Here is an 18,780-nt window from a genome sequence, read left to right on the forward strand (position 1 = left end):
GAGATTAGTCGCTTAGAGAAAAAGCCTGTCTTTGGAGAGTGTCAGGCTGGGCCACTCTCCTGCTGGCTCAGACTGGGGCATCTACTGTCTGAGGAGAAGCTGCTGAGCCCCTGCTTTGCTTAATGAATTCTAAATTACTAATGAAAAATAAGAGTTTTCCAGGGTTTCTCTCTTGAAATTTCTCTCTTATGGCTTGTTTTATTTTATTTAGTTAAGGATCCGTAAACATTACACCAATAGGAAGTATTCATTGAAGAAAAGCTAAGACTTCATTAAAAAAAAAAAAAGGTAAAATTGCCCATAATTCTGCCATCCAAAAATAACTACTGTTAACATTTAGTGTGTGCTTTTCCAGATTTTTTCTTTGCAAATGTATTGATGGGTGTTTGTCAACACAAAGATGAGATTGTTCCAGAAATACTGTTGCACTTTGTTTTTTCACTCAAAAAAACTATTTGTAAAGCTATTCGTATACCAAAAATATCCTTCAATTGGGTTGAACCATATGAGATTACCGAAATGCAATCATTTGTGGCCTACAAGACAGCAATTGCATATTTCCACACAATACAATTTTGTTTTAATGGCTACAAAGTTTATAGCCCTTTGGGCATGGTGCAATTTACTCAACCTATCACTTATTATTGGGAATTTATATAGTTTCCTTTTTTATTCACAATAATAAAAAGTATTGCGACGGAAAACTTCGCCCATTCTGTGTGAACATCCTTGCTTAGTTTCTTAGGATACAGATCCAGATGGCATATGTTAGATAAAAAGAAACGCACATTTTAAAAGCTTTTGCTGCGTATTGAAGGTATAGTTTTTGAGAAGCCAGGAGCTGGTTGGTGCAAGGTAAGTCCTCTCCCAGCTGACAAGGTAAGTCCTCTCCCAGGAGGGTGGGTGCGCCGGGGGCCTGCAGGTACTGCTTCTCCTGAAAGGCCTTCAAAAGGGAGGAAAGGGAGAAGCAGCTGGGCATTCACTGCTTGGAGAAGAGGGAGACTGAGGAGGTCATTATGCCTGTACTCTATCTAACACGCTGAACATATGCTGGTCGTAAAACCTGTGAGGGGCCGTGGCAGCCCGTAGAACGGGCAAAGAACAACCCTGTGTTTATCGCTCTGATACACGAAAGAGTTAAATGAGTGACCAGGAATGGAGGATTTTTTTTCTTTTTCTTTTAGGTGAGGCAACCCTTGGTTGACCTCAGAGATTGCAAGGACCTTGTCAGCTTACAATCCTTTAATTCATTCATTCATTCATTCATTTAATTTTTCTTTTTACTCCTACAGCACCTGGTCTTCCTAGGTGGTCTCCCATTCAAGTACTAATCAGGCCCCGACCTTGCTTAGCTTTCGAGATCAGACAGGATTGAGCTTGTTCAAGGTGGCATGGCCGTAGACTGGATTTTTTTTTTTTCTTTCAACCTGGATCTAATAAAGGAATTTTATCACTTTAGGGTAAAATATAAAGTAGAGGTTCTCTGTATATGTAAAAAAAATTATATATATATGTATATCTGTCATGGGCATCCTCTCAGGCGGCCCCCAATGATTCACACCTGAATTCACATCCTTATGTAATTCCCTTTCTTTAAGTATGGGCTGGATTTATTTATTTATTTATTTAATTTTTAATAATTCTTTAATATATTTTTTTAACTTCTTAAAAATTAAGTTTATTGAGGTAACATTGGTTAATGCAATTACATAATTTTCAGGGGTACGTTATAATTTGACATCTCTATATTCTATTGTGTGTTTAAGGCTGGATTTATTGACTTGCTTCTAAAGAATAGAATATGACAGAAGTAATGGGATGCCGCTTTTGAGATAAGATTATAAAAAGACTGTGGCTTCCGTTTGGGGTGTTCTCTCACCCTCTCTTGGATTGCTTGCTTCCGATGGAAATCAGCGGCCCATCATGAGGCAGCCACGTGGAGAGGCCCCTGTGTGTGAGCTTGGACGATTTCCCAAGAGGCAGCGCTGGCCAGCACCTCGGAGGCAGTCTGTCAGCGGGCCAGAAACTCCCAGTGAAGGCCCTCCCCCCATTCTTGATCCACAGACACTGAGAGATAATGGCTATTTGTTTTCAGTCACTAGATTTAGGGGTTATCTGCTGTGTATCAATAGAGAACAAACGCAATCGCCGTTGGTTGAGCACTTACTAGTAGCGGGTACAGTTCTCAGCACTTTACATTATTCATTCATTCTGTCTTCACAGTGACCTTACGAGGAAGTGTCATTATCTCCATGTTCAGTTGTGGAAACTGAAGCCCAGGAAGCGTTAATAAACTTGTCCCAAGTCACAGAGTTTGAAAATGGTGAGGCTGGAATTTGAATTGAGGCATTCTGGCAGCAGAGTCATGCTCCCATAAATAAAGATTAAAAAAAAAAAAGTAGCTGCTCATGTTTCACCGGATAGAATTGCATACTTTGCCCATGCCTCAAACAAGTAGTTTGGCAGAGTACGGGATCACCTTAAACTAATCGAGTTGCCACCCTCACTTCCTGCAGGGGATAGGGGAAGGCTGGGTTCTCTGAAATTCACAGTTCTGTAAAGTGGGTGAACAAATCTGGCTTTAGATACCAAGGAGAAAGAGGGCTAATGGTTGCTGGGTCGGGGCAGTGTAATCTGGATTGTATTATTATTAAATTTTGGAAGGAGACATCGGGGAGTGGTGATAGGGTTTCAGGTTATATGGTCAGAAACGGGTTCGCTAATGATTATATTCACATACTCCTATCCATTCTTGAAGTGGTGCCAGTTGGGTTCAGAGCCAAGATACTCTTGGAGGCTGTCTGGCACAGTGGCGAAGGAGCTGGCTTTGGAACCTGAGAGATCTCAGTACCTTCTAGCTGTGCAACTCCAGACAAGTCACTTCCCCTTTCCAAAGTTTTGTTTCTTCACTTGAAATTAGGGATAGTAATATACATACAAAGGTTGTAGTTAAAATTAAATGAGGTAATATATGTAAAGCATTTAGCAACCTGCCTGGCACATAGGAAGAGCTTAAGAAATGACGGTCAGATTATTATTACATGTACTAAGGCACATTGGAGCACTACTAATTAGCTAAGAAATATTTGTTACCTTGCAAGTGCAAAACACCATGTCGGGTTTATATGGAGATATAATACACCTTGATATCAAGGGAAACATAGAATCTAGTTAGAGAGTTAGAAAGCACACTCATTAAAAGATGCCCTGATAATATTTGGGGATACATGTTGAGTGACAAATATTAAGCATGTTAAGAACTTAGAGTCAGTTTTTTAAATTAAGGATATTCATATAAAGATGGAAGATCTTCTGAGTCACATAGTTTTCGAGCTAAAAGGGACCGTAGATTTTATGGATGAGTAAACTGAAGTCCAAGAGGAATTAAATGCCCTTACATCAGGTCACAGAGCGAGCCAGAGGCAGGCTCAAATTTGGGTTCAAGTTTTGCTCTGTCACTAACTAGCTGTGTGTCCTTGAGAAGCCGCTCACCTTCTCTGAGCCTCACTTACCTCATCTGCAATATTCTGTTCTGTTAGACCCTAGCCTTCTGACTCCCAATCCACCCCTAGGGGGGTGACTAAGAGCCTTACAGTCCTATTTTACATTGAATTAAATTATTTCATATACTGTTCCAGTTTATATGGTAACACACGTGCATAAGAAAATCAACACCTCTAAAAGCGGAGTTAGGTTTGCTGGTAGCAGAGGCTGGAGAGGGTGGGAAACCCATGATGGCTAAAATGTACTTTTGACCTAAATGTCGTTTCTTTGAAATAAGAAACTTTCAGAGGTTGACCTCCAAAATCATTGTTATAAGACGCTCTGGCTGGGAGTGGAGTGAAATTGCTATAAATGTGCTCGCTTGCGACAATGGATCAGTCCATTTGCCAAGGCAAGGCCTCTCTGACAAGCTAATTAGATGATTCTAGAAGTATCACGGACCTAGAGAGGAAGTCACTGTCTTGCATTGAGCAAGTGCTTATTTTTCCACATAAAGCGTGAGAAATTTTCCAGTCTTTGATGGGGGGCAGGTATGACACTTTCATATGTGATAATCCTTTTCCCTGCGTATGGCTTAGCCGAGGCCTAACCTGAGCGCCTACTGCCACCTAGTGGTATTTCGACGAATTGCCATTTTTAGGAAAGGGGGTGCTCTCCAGTTACTTACTCCCTAGTCACTTATTTCATCCGCTGGCATCCCGGGTCATTGGTTATTTCCGTGCGTGTGCATGTATGTATCTATTTCAATGAATATTTTATTTTAGAATAATTTTAGACTTATAGAAAAGTTACAAAGATAGTACAGAGAATTCTGGTATATTCATCTGGTTTCCTTTGTTAATCTCTTACATTACCACGGTACATTTGTCATCTACAAGAAAACAATATTGATATATTACTATCAACTGAAGTCCAGACTATATTTGGATTCCACTTTCCCACTGATGTCCTTCATCTGTTCCAGAATCCCTTCCAGAATACATTGCATTTAGTTGCCTTGTGTCCTTAGTCCCCTCTGGTCTGTGACCGCTTCTCAGTCTTTTTTATTTTTTTAATGATATTGACAGTTTCAAGGAGTATTGGTCAGGTATTTTGTAGAACATCCCTCGATTTGGGTTTGTCTGGTGTTTTTCTCATGATTAGACTGGGTTATGGATTTTGAGGAAGAATACCAGAGGCGAACTGCCCTCGTTATCACATCATATCAGGGGTACATGCTGTCCACATGACCGACCTTGAGCCTAGCCAAGGTTTGTCTCCTTAAGAGTTACTATTTTTCCTTTCTATACTCTATTCCTAAATGCAGCTCACACTTAAGCAGGGAAGGGAATAAATTCCAACTCCTGAGAACGGCAGTATCCACATAAAGGATTTGAAATTCTTCTGTAAGGAAAATTTGACTCTTCTCCCACATTTATTTATTCATTCATTTATTTTATCAGCATGAACTCATGGACATTTATCTTATACTTCGGATTACAATCCAACACTGAACTGTTCATTTCGTTGCTCGAATTGTTGTAGCTTTTGCCAGTGGGAGCTCTTTCAGGTTGGTTCCCGTATGTCTTTGATATACCAGTTTCCTCTGGCTTTTTGAGCACTTCCTTTGTATTTTTATTTTCATTTAAAAAACACATTTAGGAAATAATAACAAAAAAATAAATTATCCTTATGATCCCATCATCCCAACATTAGTTATACATTTTAGTGTTTCGCTGTTCATGTTGTAACATAGCTTGGAAAGAACATACATTTATTATTTCACATGATTTCATAAACTTAACTGTCATTTTTGACAATGATGCAGTCTTAACCAGATGCCTATGTCAGAGCACCTTAAGAAAAGATCTAGGGAGTCAGACTATGTGCGCTTGTCCTTGCCTTCGAGGCTTTTTGAGCCTCAAGCCTTTCATCTATAAAACAGGGGCAATTGCAATGGTGTTTCTCACAGGCTTCTGAGAATTTAACATGGCAGCTCTGAATAGATTAAGCTCAAAGACTATGGAAATAATCTGCCTGGGTGTAAATCTTAGCCCTGTCACTCATTAGCTGAGAAACCCTGGGCGAGTCACTTCTCTGTGCCTGTTTCATCTGTAAAATGGTACAAAATGCGTTCAGTGGTGCTCAGTGCCTGGCCCCTGGCAAGTGCTGTGTCAGCTATCACTGACTCTGAATAGACCTCCATGGCAGGGATTATAACTTAAATTTAACTACATACCCCAGCTGAGTGCCTCACATATTAGAAGAGCTGTAACACTTAACACTTGTGTACACGCCATGTCTGTATCAGCAAAATGCAGCTGATACCACTTCCCACTACTAAGGTGGCACATAAATGACAATATACATATAGAGATCAGAGTTATACTTTTGAATTTATCCAGAGCCCATATATCATCTAGTACTTAGCTTTTTCATTTTACTGAGGTATAATTGATAAATAAAAATTACATGTATCAAGGTGTACAAAATTATGGCTGATAAGTTTTCTATAGTGGAAGAACTTACAATGAAATGACATTTAGTTTTAACAGAAACATTTTACTATGCCTTTGAAACTAAACCAATGGTACACATCCCAAATTTGGTCCTCTTGGGTATTATTATTAAAAGTAATGACTTTATCCTATCTTTCAATGATTTTTAAACTTCTATGATTTTCTTCCTATCATTTTTAAGGACTGAATCACTGACCTATGCCACAGTCCCAGCTGCCCCTTACAGGTTCTCATACTCCCTACTTCTAATAGTTCCTAGTTTGCAGTAGTGAGTTGGAATAATGCACTCCACAATAATGCATACAAGATTATATTTATAAAATGTGTTTAACATCCGCTCTGCTTCCCTTGTGAGGCTGTTGAGTAGATACCCTTGTGACTGCGTCTCCTGTTTGGCAGTGGGAAAAAATATGGGCCCGGCAGTTAAGTAAAAACAAGATGTTTCACCTTGGATGAGTTTTTTGTAACCTTTGTGTGCCCATTCCTATATTGCAGGATTTTTAAGAGGACTGAGAAATGACATGGAAAAATATTTAGTCCAGTCTGCCACGCAGAGGTATGCAATATTTAATACATTCCTTTCATCCTCCAGATCAATGCGCTTGATGTATCAATGTACTCACCTACTACGGGCACTAATCTGTGTAGTTTCACCTGTGTGCTTGTTGCTTTAATAGGTCCCTCTGCCAATTTCACTTAGAAAACTACTTCCTAACCCCAGGGCACGATGAGGGAAGTGTCCAAGGAATTAATATCGTGTAAATTTAGTGTTTTTCAGAACCCTTTGTTCAAATGAAATCTCTTTGGCCACTTGATAAAAACCAAATAGATAAAACAGGTCATTTTATTAGCATTCCTTTATTTTATGAGTTCATGCCTGTAATTTTACAACACCTATTAAAATGACATTCAGAACTAGATGTTTTGATGACACACAATTAGGAACCTGGGATTAGAGATGGCAGCTGTCCACACCCTCAGCATTTAACTCTGCCTCGTTTTGATTGCACAGAAACAATAAAATTCTGGTTCACAGAAAATATCTTAAACACTGCTCACGATCTTCATGATAAAGAGAGGACAATACACACCTAAAAACTATGATACATTATCACATCTGAAACGCTACACTTGCACCTGTTACCACACAATACGACATCTCCACGAGATCTGGTCGGCAGACACACCTGACCCCTGCCTTCCTCTCACAGTATCACACACGTGCAGTGACAGACCTTTGTACAATTATTTTATGACAAAAAATTCACACGGGTGAATTTAAATATATAGATACCAGTGCAAAGCTACAGCCTTCCTAATCAATGACACATTTAGGAGACATTAAATTGGCACAGAAACGACAATGAATTTATACTGAGAACTATACAAGAATGAGCCACCTGGCACAAGGTAGGAGTTGGTTAGTCTATCACTGGAGTATACTAACTGTTCTGCCTCCATGATCGGCTGTCAAATACCCGTTCCTGGTTTTCTAAGATTCAGGTGAAATGCCCCTCTAATCCTGCCTGGAGAAGGGCCTCCTCCTCCTCATCAGCTGCCTCTTCATCTCTTATCAGTGCCAGTAACTCTAATAAGCCAGGGGCCAAGCCGTCCTCTGTCAGAGCAACCTTTCTGCGCAGTGTTCTGTGGACTGCTCCAGCAACGACTTGGTCTAGGCGGGCCTGATTCACAACTTCTCTCTCAATTGCTCCTCTCTCTACCAGTTTCTGTAATAAAGGCTCCAGCCTTAGAACATAAGCAGATAGTTTTTCTTCTTCCTTCTGGTAAGTGGTCAGATATTTGACCTGCAACTCCCTAGGATTATCAATAACCCCGAAAACCTGCTCAAGGGCCTGCAGGCATTCAGGGACTGTAATTAAAGGATTGTTTATCTTGAGGACACGAATAATATCATATGCGGGGCCTCTAAGGCTCTCTAGCAATCGCCTCCTTTTTTCAGCATCTGACACCTGCCACGTATTCATCATTTGAGTGGTATGAAACAGCCAAGGTTCAAATTCTTCCTCTTCTGGTTCTGGAGGATCACTGCCTGAGAATATTCTCAGCTTTTTGTATTTCAAGTACTGCAGGGCAGGCTGCAGAGCCTCATCTAATGCCTGTGCCAACAAAGGGGCCCGTATTTCTGGGACCATGTCCTGGTCTAGGTCAAAAGGGTCGTTTCCATACCCAAGGGCTCTGGTCAACTCACCTAATGTCACGCCCTCACCCTCTAAGAATTCCGTTAATCGTCTCAAAAATTCATTATCTGGGTCAGGGGGCTTAAAGATCACTCTCCAGACGCCCCCTTTTCCAGGTATCTCCTTAGGGACCAGAGCATAACTAGTCTCCTCGGTAAGCCCTATTAAGGCCACCTTCCTGTTTTCGTCCCTCAGGAACATCCTTCCGAGCAGTCTGTACTCGCCCAAGGGACCTAAACCAGCCCGCAGAGCCTCCTCCATTTCTGCCACATTACAGGTCTGGGGGATGCCGGCAATCAACAGCGCTTTTCGAGGGTTCATATCCATCCCCCTACACCAGTCCTCTAAGAGCCTCAGTGTCATGATGGTGCCTACCACGGTATGATTTAAATTTCAATTTGCTGGAGGCTCTGGTGCCACCGCAATTCACAGTATTCCTCCGAAATATTCCAAATTTGTCCAGTCAACGTCTCGAGTTTCGACGGCCTGTGGGGACAAAGCAGTCAGGTCAATTGAAGGTGTCAAAGGCCCAGGGCCCGGGAAGCCCCGCGCACCCCCACTGCGGCAAGCAGCCATCTTACCCCGTCCTCGGGGGCCCCGCCGTTATCTAGCTGTCTGTGCCCGCGTCTACGCCAGGGACCCAGGCGCCAGCCGGGTCCCGATGATTCCCGGGAGGCCAGACTGAGGAGCTGGAAGGCAGCCGCTCCACTCGGATGGGCACTCGAGAGGGCGACCGGGGGCTGTGCAGAGGCGCGACGGCGGGGGGTGGGGTGGGGACCGCCCCGCCGCTGCAGGGCTCTCCGCGGCGAGGAGCGATGGGGAGATCAGAGTCGCGAGCGAGACACCGGGGAAAGGCCGAGGAGACGTGCAGCGGCCAGACCCCGGCGGCCGCCACCTGGAGGGTCACACCGACCAGACGCCGTCGCAGCCTCCTCCTGCGTCCCAACCGGAGCTGTTCGGAGTGCGACCCGGGGCGCGCGCCGCTGGCTGAGGCGCCCTGACGTCACCACGGGAGGCGGACCTTTCGAGGCGGGGCGCGCGCGCTTCCGGGCCGTGCCGGAAGCCCCGACTGTGGCAGCATCCGGGACCGCGAGCGGGCTGGCCAACCGGACAGGAAGGTGAGATCCGGGGCCTGCCCAGCTCTGCAGGCTCGGCCGGTGGCCGCTGCCCGGCACTGGGCTCCCGGCGCTGCAAGGCGGAGTGGCCCGGGCCTGGTGCCGCCGCGCAGCTCTGGTCGCGGCCGGCGGGCGCTGCAGCGCGACAGGGGGCGGGGCCGGCTGGGGAGCCTCCCCGCCAGGCGACACAGGCTAGGGGCTCCGGCAGCAGCGACTGGGGCCAGACCGCCGCGTGACCGGCCGCAGTCACGCTTTGCTTAATCACAATTAGCTTGTGCTCCAGGCTGGTCGCGTTCACCTTTCTCCCAGCCGGTGACCCCGGGGATTTCTTTTATGGTGGCTTTCTCTGAAATGCCAAAGCCACCTGATTATTCAGAACTGAGTGACTCTTTAACGCTTGCCGTGGGAACAGGAAGATTCTCGGGACCACTGTAAGTGTGTAAGAGTTACTGTCTTGACTTGGGGGCCCCGACATCGGTTTGACGTGTAGAACCAAATTTTCACGTCTGAAACAATACTATTAAGTCAAAAAATTTTTGAACTGTAAAAGTGAAATGTTCCTTAGGACACTAGTTTAATTCGTGTCTTAATAGAAGGTGTCCTGAACCTCTTTAAACCAGATATAATTATTTATTTATTCTGTGGGATTCACATAAAAGCAGACTTAATAGATAGTGAAACTTTTTGTACTTCTTCATAACTATTCCATAAAACAACCTGTAAGTTGTTTACATTTCTTAATGTAATTTTAATTTTTTAAAATGTAAATGCGATAGTGGAGTATTTTGGAACTCATTGGAAATAAAGCAAGTACATTTGGAATAGATGTGACAGCATTACGAGACCCTAACTGTATTTTCTGGGTTTGTTTGTTTGTTTGTTTGTTTTTTAATTTGAAGGCACAGAGCATGGAGAATGATGAACTTCCGCCAGCGGATGGGATGGATTGGAGTGGGATTGTATCTATTAGCAAGTGCAGCAGCATTTTACTACGTTTTTGAAATTAATGAGACTTACAACAGGCTGGCCTTGGAACACATTCAGCAGCACCCAGAGGAGCCCCTTGAAGGAACCACATGGACGCACTCCTTGAAAGCTCGGTTACTCTCCCTGCCGTTTTGGTTTTGGACAGTTATTTTTCTGATACCTTACTTACAGATGTTTTTGTTCCTTTACTCTTGTACAAGAGCTGACCCTAAAACGGTGGGCTACTGTATTATCCCCATATGCTTGGCAGTTATTTGCAATCGCCACCAGGCATTTGTCAAGGCTTCTAATCAGATCAGCAGACTGCAACTGATTGACACATAAAATCAGTCACTGTTTTTTCCATGTGATTACAAAACTGCCACTACTATATGGAGCCTGATCACAAGACTGCAGTTTCTTCACAGATCTCAGGAAGTTGTGGTGGGGCAGAGGCTTTTAAAAAATGTGATTAGGGGGCTATCTTTATCTGAAGAATAATGTATTTTTAGGTAAAGCCTGAGATACAGTACTACAAAATCATGTTGATGACTTCAGACTCTGGAAGTAAAATCATGTCTGTTATTTGCATTCTTTAGAAACTTGAATAAGTACCTGAACTCATATTTTTATTCTACTGTGCAACATAGTGATGATTCAGAAATTTTTCCTTTGGGGAAAAATGAATATGAACATTTCCATTGTGTTTAATGTAAAAAGGTCCAAACATGGTCATAAAATTTAAATTTTATACAATTACTTGGCTTGCTTTAAAATTCTTCAAACTAAAACACCAGTTCATTCTGTTGTAAGCCAACTACTTATGTTTGTTTGCTATCAGTTTGTGAGAAATTGGATAAAGTTACTGAGGTGATGGCTGTCTTGATAAGCAGAATTTGTTCCTCCTTTCGATAATGCTACTGGCATCATTAACTAGCAGTATTAATGCTCTTGGTTTTAAAGAATCCTTGGGAAGAGAATGAATGAACATTGAGAACTCTAACTTACACATAGAAGACAGAAACAAGATGTTCAATGAAAATATTTCGTGCAGTCCCTGTCACGTGAGAGAGTGCTCTGAAAGATGTTCTCAAGTCCAAGTCTCTGATTTTCTTTTCTAGCCTAGGGGCTGGTCTTCAGGCGATCGGTTAGTTGCACGAAGACATGACTCTTGTACTTCCCTTTGCATTCGAAATTACTACCTCATGTCTGGTACCAATATAAACAACTAAAAAATGGAAGTATTAGATTTTAGGATTTTTTTTTTTTCTGGGCAAATCAAGATGTATTTTTATATAGTTATGTCACTAATACCAGGGAAATGTTTTATACTGATAGATTTTAATAACTTTCTTGGGTGCTGACTCTTGGCCCTGTTTTGGGAGATTTACATGAATTAACTCAATCCAGCAACCCTGTGAGATAACAATTACCTAGATTTTACAAGTAAGGACACTGAGGTGGAGAAGTAACTTGCGAAAGGTCACACAGCTGGTAGGTGGCACAGATAAAGTTATCACCAGGCAACAGATGCCTTCGTTCCTAACCATGTAGCAATATGCAGCATGACAGTCTCATGAGGCTGTCAGCGGCAGTGAGATGGTTTCGCCCAACGGTAGGCCGATGTGAGCGTGCTGAGTACATTGAAGGTAGGTCAGGCTTAGCTCTGAGGTTAGGTAGGTTAGGCGTATTAAAGGCATTTTTGATTTAGGATTATTTTCAGCTTACGATGGGTTTGAGATGTAAGCCCATCGTAGGTCAAGGAGCGCTGTAGTATGCATGCTGCGGGCACTCTTATTTACATTCTGCACAACAGTTCTACGAGGCAAGTATGTACTGGCAATAGTGCCATTTTACAGGAGAGGAAGGTGTGGAAACCCGAAGCACATAAGAATAACTTGCCCAGGGTCAGAGCAAGTAAGTGGAAGGAAGAGCCAAGACTGGAAGCCAGCATGTCTGGCTTCGGATCTCTAGCTCCATCATTCCGTTGTACTGCTTCTCAAAAAAAGGATGATCGAGGAAAATCAATGAGCAGTTTCTTGTTTTATTTGGTTAACTCTTGGGCAGTGACAGTTTTGGAAATGTTTTAAGAAAATTATTTCAATTATTTTTTGTTTTATAAATGAAGTAATACAAAGTTTGTGAATTTATCACTTGTCAAGTACTAATTCCTTTTTATTGAAGTAGACTTTATCTCTTATACTTAAAATTCTAGGATTTTGAGATTTGGTAAGTAAAGGCTGAGCCATTTCTATCTTTCAAGGTCACATTGCCTTGGTTGTTGACATAGTAAACTAATTGCAGTAGGAGTAATGCCGTATTTCTAAATGTAATCATTAAATTTCAGATTGCAGAGTTAATGTTTGGTTATTTAGGAATTATCCAAGTTGGATTATTACTATTTTGTCTATGGCTATTTCATAGTTCAAAGCGCTCTTAAGGTAAAAAGGAAAAGGTGAAATTTATCTCCTACCTCTATTAGACTAAGGAGCAGGTTGAAACTGATGGTTAGGAGACCTGTGTATTACAGCAGATCATTTGTTTTATATTCACATCACAATGCAAAAAGCAGTGACCACAGGATTAAGTAGTGAGATAAATGGCAAATATAAGAAGTGCTTCAAAGATTTTAGGAAAGGGACAAGCATCCTATGATCCATAACTAGTCAATGATATTTGCTTCCAGATTTAAGAAAAATAGTTATATCCACAGCGGTTTAATGAGTCATTTGTTTGCGATTATACCTGAAATGGAGTAATACCTATTGAATGTTTTTCATGGAAACGTGCCAGTAATTTTAGTTTTTAAACACTGCCAGGACGGGGAATAGATAACTGAATTGCAGGAACAAACATCTAATTCATGGAGCCTTAGTCACCACGTAAATTCACTGATTTTAAAGACATTATCAATTCTAAAGTAAAAATGAGATTCCCTAAGTTTAGAATTGAGTCTATTTCAAAACTCCTATAATTAACAAAAAGCTTTTCTTTGGGGAAGTGGAATCATTAGATAAAGTGCTCCCAAGAGAATCACTGCACCTATAAAATAATCAAACTGGTATGTTTGTTCACCGTGGGTAAAGTCCTTTATTAAGATTATCTAGTGTTGATTTCTTTCACAGTGGTTTAACATGCTCAAGCTCCAAAACACTCGCAGAAAAACTTACAATACCACATGACTCATTTTAGCATCAGGCATGTGCCATCACTGTAAATAAAGCATATCTGTAAAGTTTTATGTAATTCTGGGCCATGATTGAGGATCATGCATTAAGTATTTTCATTTTTGTCTAAGGCAGTGAGTGGGTCTGGAACTGTGGCTGTATGTTAAGATCACCCAAGGAAATAAAAAAACGGCACAACTCCTCACTTGAACAATGCCAGGGTCCCTTCTCAACCACTTACATCAACCTCTGGGGGCGCAGAGCAGGCCATCCTGTTTTCAGAGGTCTTCAAATGATTCCGTCAGGTTGAGAATCACTGGGCCATGGGGTTTTGTGCACCATAAAGGCTCAACTGTTACTCATGAGAGCTGTGTTTGTCTTTGGAACAACAGCATCAAATATTTTGCCATAAGTTCATTCCAGCTGTTCAACTTGCCAATGAAGTATTTATATTTTCTTTATTTTTTCCTAGGTTTAAATAGACTTTATTGTTACAAGGGGACCCTACTGAGCAAGGCCTTCTAAACTGACATATGTGGTTCCAAGGTATCACCATGGAGAAATGAATAGGTCATGACTGTAGATGTCGCTAACCGAAGGCCATGATCCAGGCACAGCCAGCCAGGAATGCAGCAGACATGACCAGGACAGGCCTGGGGCGGTCAGTTTGCTAGGTCAGGGAGAGGACGGTTTCACTGTTGCTGCTTGAAGCTCTCCAGGTGACAAGCCCAGCCCCACAGCAGGAGGTGAGCCCAGTGGTGACATCCATGGTCCCGAGCTGCTCCTGCAGCAGCTTGGCATGGACCTGGGCACACAGCACCAGCAGGCCCAGCCCGGTCGTGTGAGGCGCCTCAGCAGTGGATGACGCCGAGCAGACTGCAACAGCTGCCAGCTGGAGCCCAGGTTTGGGAATGAGGTGTCAACATCTTCTGATTCCAGTTCCTCTCTCCCAGTTTTTCCTGAATACAGTTTTATCAGGTTTCTGCTCCCCACTCTACCAAAACTGCTCTTGTCAACAGGTCACTGTTCATTTATACATAGCAATCTATTGGTCAGGTCTCTATCCTTGAGTCACTTAGCAGTTTCTGGCACACTCCCTCTCCTTGAGATACTTCCTTCAGTTGGTATTTGGATCCATACCGCCCAGTGGAATTTCGTGAAAATGGAGGTGTCCTCTGTGCTCTCCGAATCAGTAGCGACTGGCCACGTGAAATGAGCCTTGAGATGTGGCTAACATGATTGAGGAACTGAATTCAAAATTTCAGTAATGATTTAAATTTAAATAACCACACGTGGCTAGTAGCTACTACGTGTTAGCCCGGTTTCAGATACTGTCCTGGTTTTCCTCCTCCTCACCAGCTTCTGTCTCCTTTGCCGGTTCCTCCTCGGGGATCTGCCCGATTTCTAAATGTCAGCATGCTTCAGTTCTTACTCCCTTGGTCACCTCATCCAAACTCATGGCTTTAATTGCTGAGACTTATCTCACTGCCTTGCATCTCTCCTGAGCTCCAGACTTGAATATCCAGCTGCCTACTTGATGTTTACCAAGGTGCCCAAAACCTAGCTGCTGATCTCTCTGCCCACCAAAATGGACTCAAGTCCCCTACAGGGCCACTACCAAACTGTTGAGAGGCCCTTTCAAACTGTTACTCCCCTCAAGGACCCTCCTCTAGCTTCTCTTCTCAGAATAAAAGCCAAAGTCCATACCATGGCATACAGAGTCATAAATAAGTGGCCCTTGACCTTTACTTCATTTTCTGCTACTCTCTCAGTCTTTGACTCCACTCCAGCCACACTGGTTTTCTTGCTGATTCTAGAGCACACCAGAAAAACCTGTTTCAGAGCCGCTGTGCTCACCATACCTTTTGCCTGGATTATTGGCCCTGGCCTGGTCCAGTACCTTCTCCAGAACTTTGCTCAATTTTCAGCTTAGTGAGGCTGCCTCTGGCCATCTTATTGAAAATTCAGCATCCTCCTTCCCTGTTTTTCACACAGCACTTACCACATGACTTATCACATGACACGTTCCTATGTTTTGTCAGAATCTAAACTCCACGAGGGCAGGGATTTTATGTTTGTTCATTTTTGTATGCCCCCTGCTTAGAACAGTGCCTGGAACATAGTTAAGTGCTCATAAATTATTTATTGCATGAATGATTTCTCTGTGCCACTGAACACCTCTCTCACTAGACTGCAAAACAATCTAGTTTCACTCTCCAGAGAGAATGAAGGTTAAAGTTAACATTTACTACTAAGTGCATAGCATAATCTGTCACATGTGCCAGATAAGTTTGCTTATTAAGTTTGGTTATAAGCATGTAGTGATATATTTTTTTTAAGGCCAAGATTTAAAGTGAGTCTCAATTTATTTTTGCAAACAGTTCTTGTGATGTTGTCTTGGGGTTTTTCTTACTGATGCAGAGAAAAACATACCACATTCACAAACAAGTAGTATATTTTAAGTGGTGGTTAGAGCCTTGAGAAATTCTAAAGTTACAGTCATGAAGATAATGGTTTTCTAAACCACCTAACATATGCATAAAATGTCACGTCGATCTGTTAGAGCTATGGCGCACAATTTCCACTTTGATGTTCAAGGCAATACCTTGGCCTCGTAAAGCACTCAAACTAGTAACGTGTTTCTATGTTACTTCTATCTCCAGCAGAATTCTTGGCACCAGAGTAAACTTCCGTTTAAAACTGTACCCGTATATGAGCTGCTACTTGTTAAAAGATTTAAATAGAAGCTATTGTCTAGCATTCACTGTTTCCTGGGCCGTGTCTTTAGAGCAGTTCTGATCCCGATCCCAATCCCAAGCACTGGGATAGTCACAGCAACACTGAAATGCATCTTCTACTTTGAGAGTAATTCACTGGTTAGAGGGCAAATCTTTTTTTTTTTTTTTTCAGGCGAAGCAACCCTTGGTTGACCTCACAGATTATAAGGACCTGGTCAGTTTACAATCCCTTATTTTTTATGCCTACAGCACCTGGTTTTCTTCCTAAGTGGTCTCCCAGCCAAGTACTAACCAGGCCTGACCCTGCTTAGCTTCCGAGATCAGCCGGGATTGGGCTTGTTCAGGGTGGCATGGCCGTAGACTTAGATGACAATTTTTGCAAGGTTAATGCTAGGCACATCAGTTTCAGAAAACAACCTATCTTTTTGTATGGTACCCCACCTCATATTTAGCCCAGTTTTTCTAACCTCTTTACAAGTCACATTCTTTTCCCTATTCTAACAAAGTAGTATTCAAATGGAAAATGTGGATTTTTTGTTTTGTTTTTTAAGTATGGATTGGTTCATTTCTGTCCTGAATTACACAATAATGTTTTAAACTGTTAATAGGGCTTATCTTCCCTTATTAAATTTAAAGCATGACTTTTTAAAAGTAAAAATTGAAAGTTTCACAATAACTTTCTGTATTTGCATATAAAATATATTACAATTTTTTTAAGTGCAAAGAGAGCAAAAAGTATACAACGAAAGATCTCCCTCTCCCAACCCCTACTCCCTCTACCTATAAGCCATCTGACTAGCCTTTCAAAGATGTTATATGCATATCCAGCCAAGTCTCCAATAGTAGCATTCTAACTCTGTTCTGTATTTTGCTAGTTTTAACATTATACCCTAGAGATTGGTCCTTAAAAAATACATAGAGCTATACCTTGGTAATTTTAATGGTGCCACAAAACGTTCTAATATACTGACGTTTTCTTTTTATTTAACTAGGATCTTCTGCTGATGAACATTTAGGTTTAGTTTTTTGTTACTAATAATGCTGCAATAATTTTGTAAACAGATCTGTGCACATGTGTGCTATTACCTGTAGGATAAATTTCTGTAAGTGAAACTGCTGAGTCAAACAGTATATACATTTAACATTTTGACAGAATCGTCAACTTGACTTTTAAAGAGCTTATACCAATTTACACTCTCACCGTCAATATATTACAAACCCCACATCCTTCCCAGCTCAGTATTGCATCAAAACTTTCGCTCTTTTAATTTGAAAAGTAAAGTAAAAAATGGTACTACATTATGGTTTAAATTTCTTTTTTTTTGAAGCGGCACATTTTTTCATTTAAAAACCATGTGTATTTCTTGTGATCTTGCTGTTCCTTTCCTTTGCCCATTTCTGTTGTCTTTCTAACTGGTGCACATGAGATCTGTAAAAGCAATTCTTAGTCATTTGTGCTGATGATACTAAATACTTTTCCCCCTCTTTGTCTTTTAACCTTATTTACAGAATGTTTGGAAACTTTATTATGTAATCACATTTACTAATCTTTCCTGTTATGGTTTCTGGCCTTAAAAAATCTTGCTTAGGAAAAGTTCTTCACTCTGAAATTATAAAAACTGTTATTCCTTTTTCTTTTAGTACTCGTTTTTTTACACTAAAAATTTTCAGTCTACTTGAAATTTATTACGTTCTAAGTAGTGAGAAAAGAACCCAACTTCATCAAGAAAATTTGTTTCTCATTTGTTAAAAGTGTTATTTTACAAATATTCATTTTCTGTAAGAATTTTACACTCTACTCTTACTATATACTTAGGTATCCCAAAAATAGTTATCGCAAAATGATTGTAGTATAATTAATTGCTCAAATCATGTTAATTTTATTTGCAACTATCACTAACTGCATTTATGGTAATAGTTTGAACTTTGCCGTGCTCAAGTACCAACCACAATCAGCTGACACAGGAATTTCTTGTAAACATTTTATCTCACATAATGACTGACAATTGAGTTTAAAAAACCCTAGGTTTTCAGGATCTCTTATATGTGAATCTTATTGCCATATAAGAAATGATATTCTATACTTGTACAGATTGTGATTCCACTGCGTAATAGGTATCTCTTTAATAAGCTAAACAGAAACTGCATAATAAACCGAGGGCCACAGACATCTCTGATTCTCTCATTTAGCAGAAAACATAAACTTTATGTCCTTTAAAAGTACAGGCCTTCTCAATAAAAGTTAAAAAAAGTTCTGAGTAGCTGAAGTAATAATTCTAATATAGTACATTTCATATTATAAGGGGGAAGCCCAGGGTGCTAGGTGACACAGAGACACACAGCACGAGGACTGAACATCTAGAAAGCCAGGAAAGGTCTACTGGAGGAAATGCCGAAACCGAAACCTAAATGAGGAGAAGAGCCAGACAGGCAGAGCAGGTCACTTGGCCCAGGATTTGAAAGGCAAGTTAGTTGCAGAAGCACAAATTCTCTGAGTGTGAACATCTCTAAACTAGGAGAAAAAAACTGATTTCTCTTTCATACTCCCCCCAACCACACACCCTTTTTTTTCCAAAGTAAATTTTTCTTCCTGG

At 41.4% G+C, this 18,780-nt stretch overlaps 2 protein-coding genes, 1 long non-coding RNA gene and 2 pseudogenes across 4 annotated transcripts; 2 read left to right on the plus strand and 3 right to left on the minus strand.

The window, feature by feature from the left end:
- The first annotated feature begins 689 nt into the window (after positions 1-689).
- Positions 690-7,248, plus strand: LOC120619635 (uncharacterized). Its single transcript, XR_005657583.1, has 3 exons — positions 690-855; positions 2,224-2,323; positions 6,498-7,248. It is a non-coding gene; the product is annotated as an uncharacterized LOC120619635 (long non-coding RNA).
- Positions 1,284-1,403, minus strand: LOC120619849 (uncharacterized; annotated as a pseudogene).
- Positions 6,842-9,163, minus strand: MOAP1 (modulator of apoptosis 1). The gene is made up of 2 exons (XM_039884070.1): positions 8,782-9,163; positions 6,842-8,686 (listed from the first exon to the last, which is right to left on the minus strand). Exon 2 carries the CDS (start codon positions 8,561-8,563, stop codon positions 7,502-7,504), a length of 1,062 nt encoding a protein of 353 aa, XP_039740004.1. The 5' UTR covers positions 8,564-8,686; positions 8,782-9,163; the 3' UTR covers positions 6,842-7,501.
- An 82-nt stretch (positions 9,164-9,245) lies between these two features.
- LYSET (lysosomal enzyme trafficking factor) lies at positions 9,246-11,155 on the plus strand. Of its 2 annotated transcripts, none has more exons than XM_039884073.1 (2): positions 9,246-9,318; positions 10,215-11,155. In XM_039884073.1, the coding sequence occupies exon 2, from the start codon at positions 10,231-10,233 to the stop codon at positions 10,624-10,626; it is 396 nt and encodes a 131-aa protein (XP_039740007.1). In that variant the 5' UTR covers positions 9,246-9,318; positions 10,215-10,230; the 3' UTR covers positions 10,627-11,155. The 2 variants fall into 2 exon arrangements, with proteins under 2 accessions (XP_039740007.1, XP_039740006.1); XM_039884072.1 differs by lacking the exon at positions 9,246-9,318 and adding an exon at positions 9,325-9,746.
- A 5,271-nt stretch (positions 11,156-16,426) lies between these two features.
- LOC120619869 (uncharacterized) lies at positions 16,427-16,548 on the minus strand (annotated as a pseudogene).
- Between the last annotated feature and the right edge of the window lie 2,232 nt (positions 16,549-18,780).

Source organism: Pteropus medius, unplaced genomic scaffold (genome assembly GCF_902729225.1).
Source record: "Pteropus medius unplaced genomic scaffold, Ma_sr-lr_union100, whole genome shotgun sequence".
NCBI lineage: Eukaryota > Metazoa > Chordata > Mammalia > Chiroptera > Pteropodidae > Pteropus > Pteropus medius.

What these genes read in the sequence shown, in the direction of transcription:
- MOAP1 (XM_039884070.1), bottom strand. Translation starts at nt 8,563, where the DNA reads ATGACACTGAGGCTCTTAGAGGACTGGTGTAGGGGGATGGATATGAAC.
- LYSET (XM_039884072.1), top strand. Translation starts at nt 9,649, where the DNA reads ATGGTGGCTTTCTCTGAAATGCCAAAGCCACCTGATTATTCAGAACTG. An exon ending in GGAAGATTCTCGGGACCACT is followed by an intron (nt 9,747 to 10,214) that starts GTAAGTGTGTAA and finishes TTTAATTTGAAG; the next exon opens with GCACAGAGCATGGAGAATGA.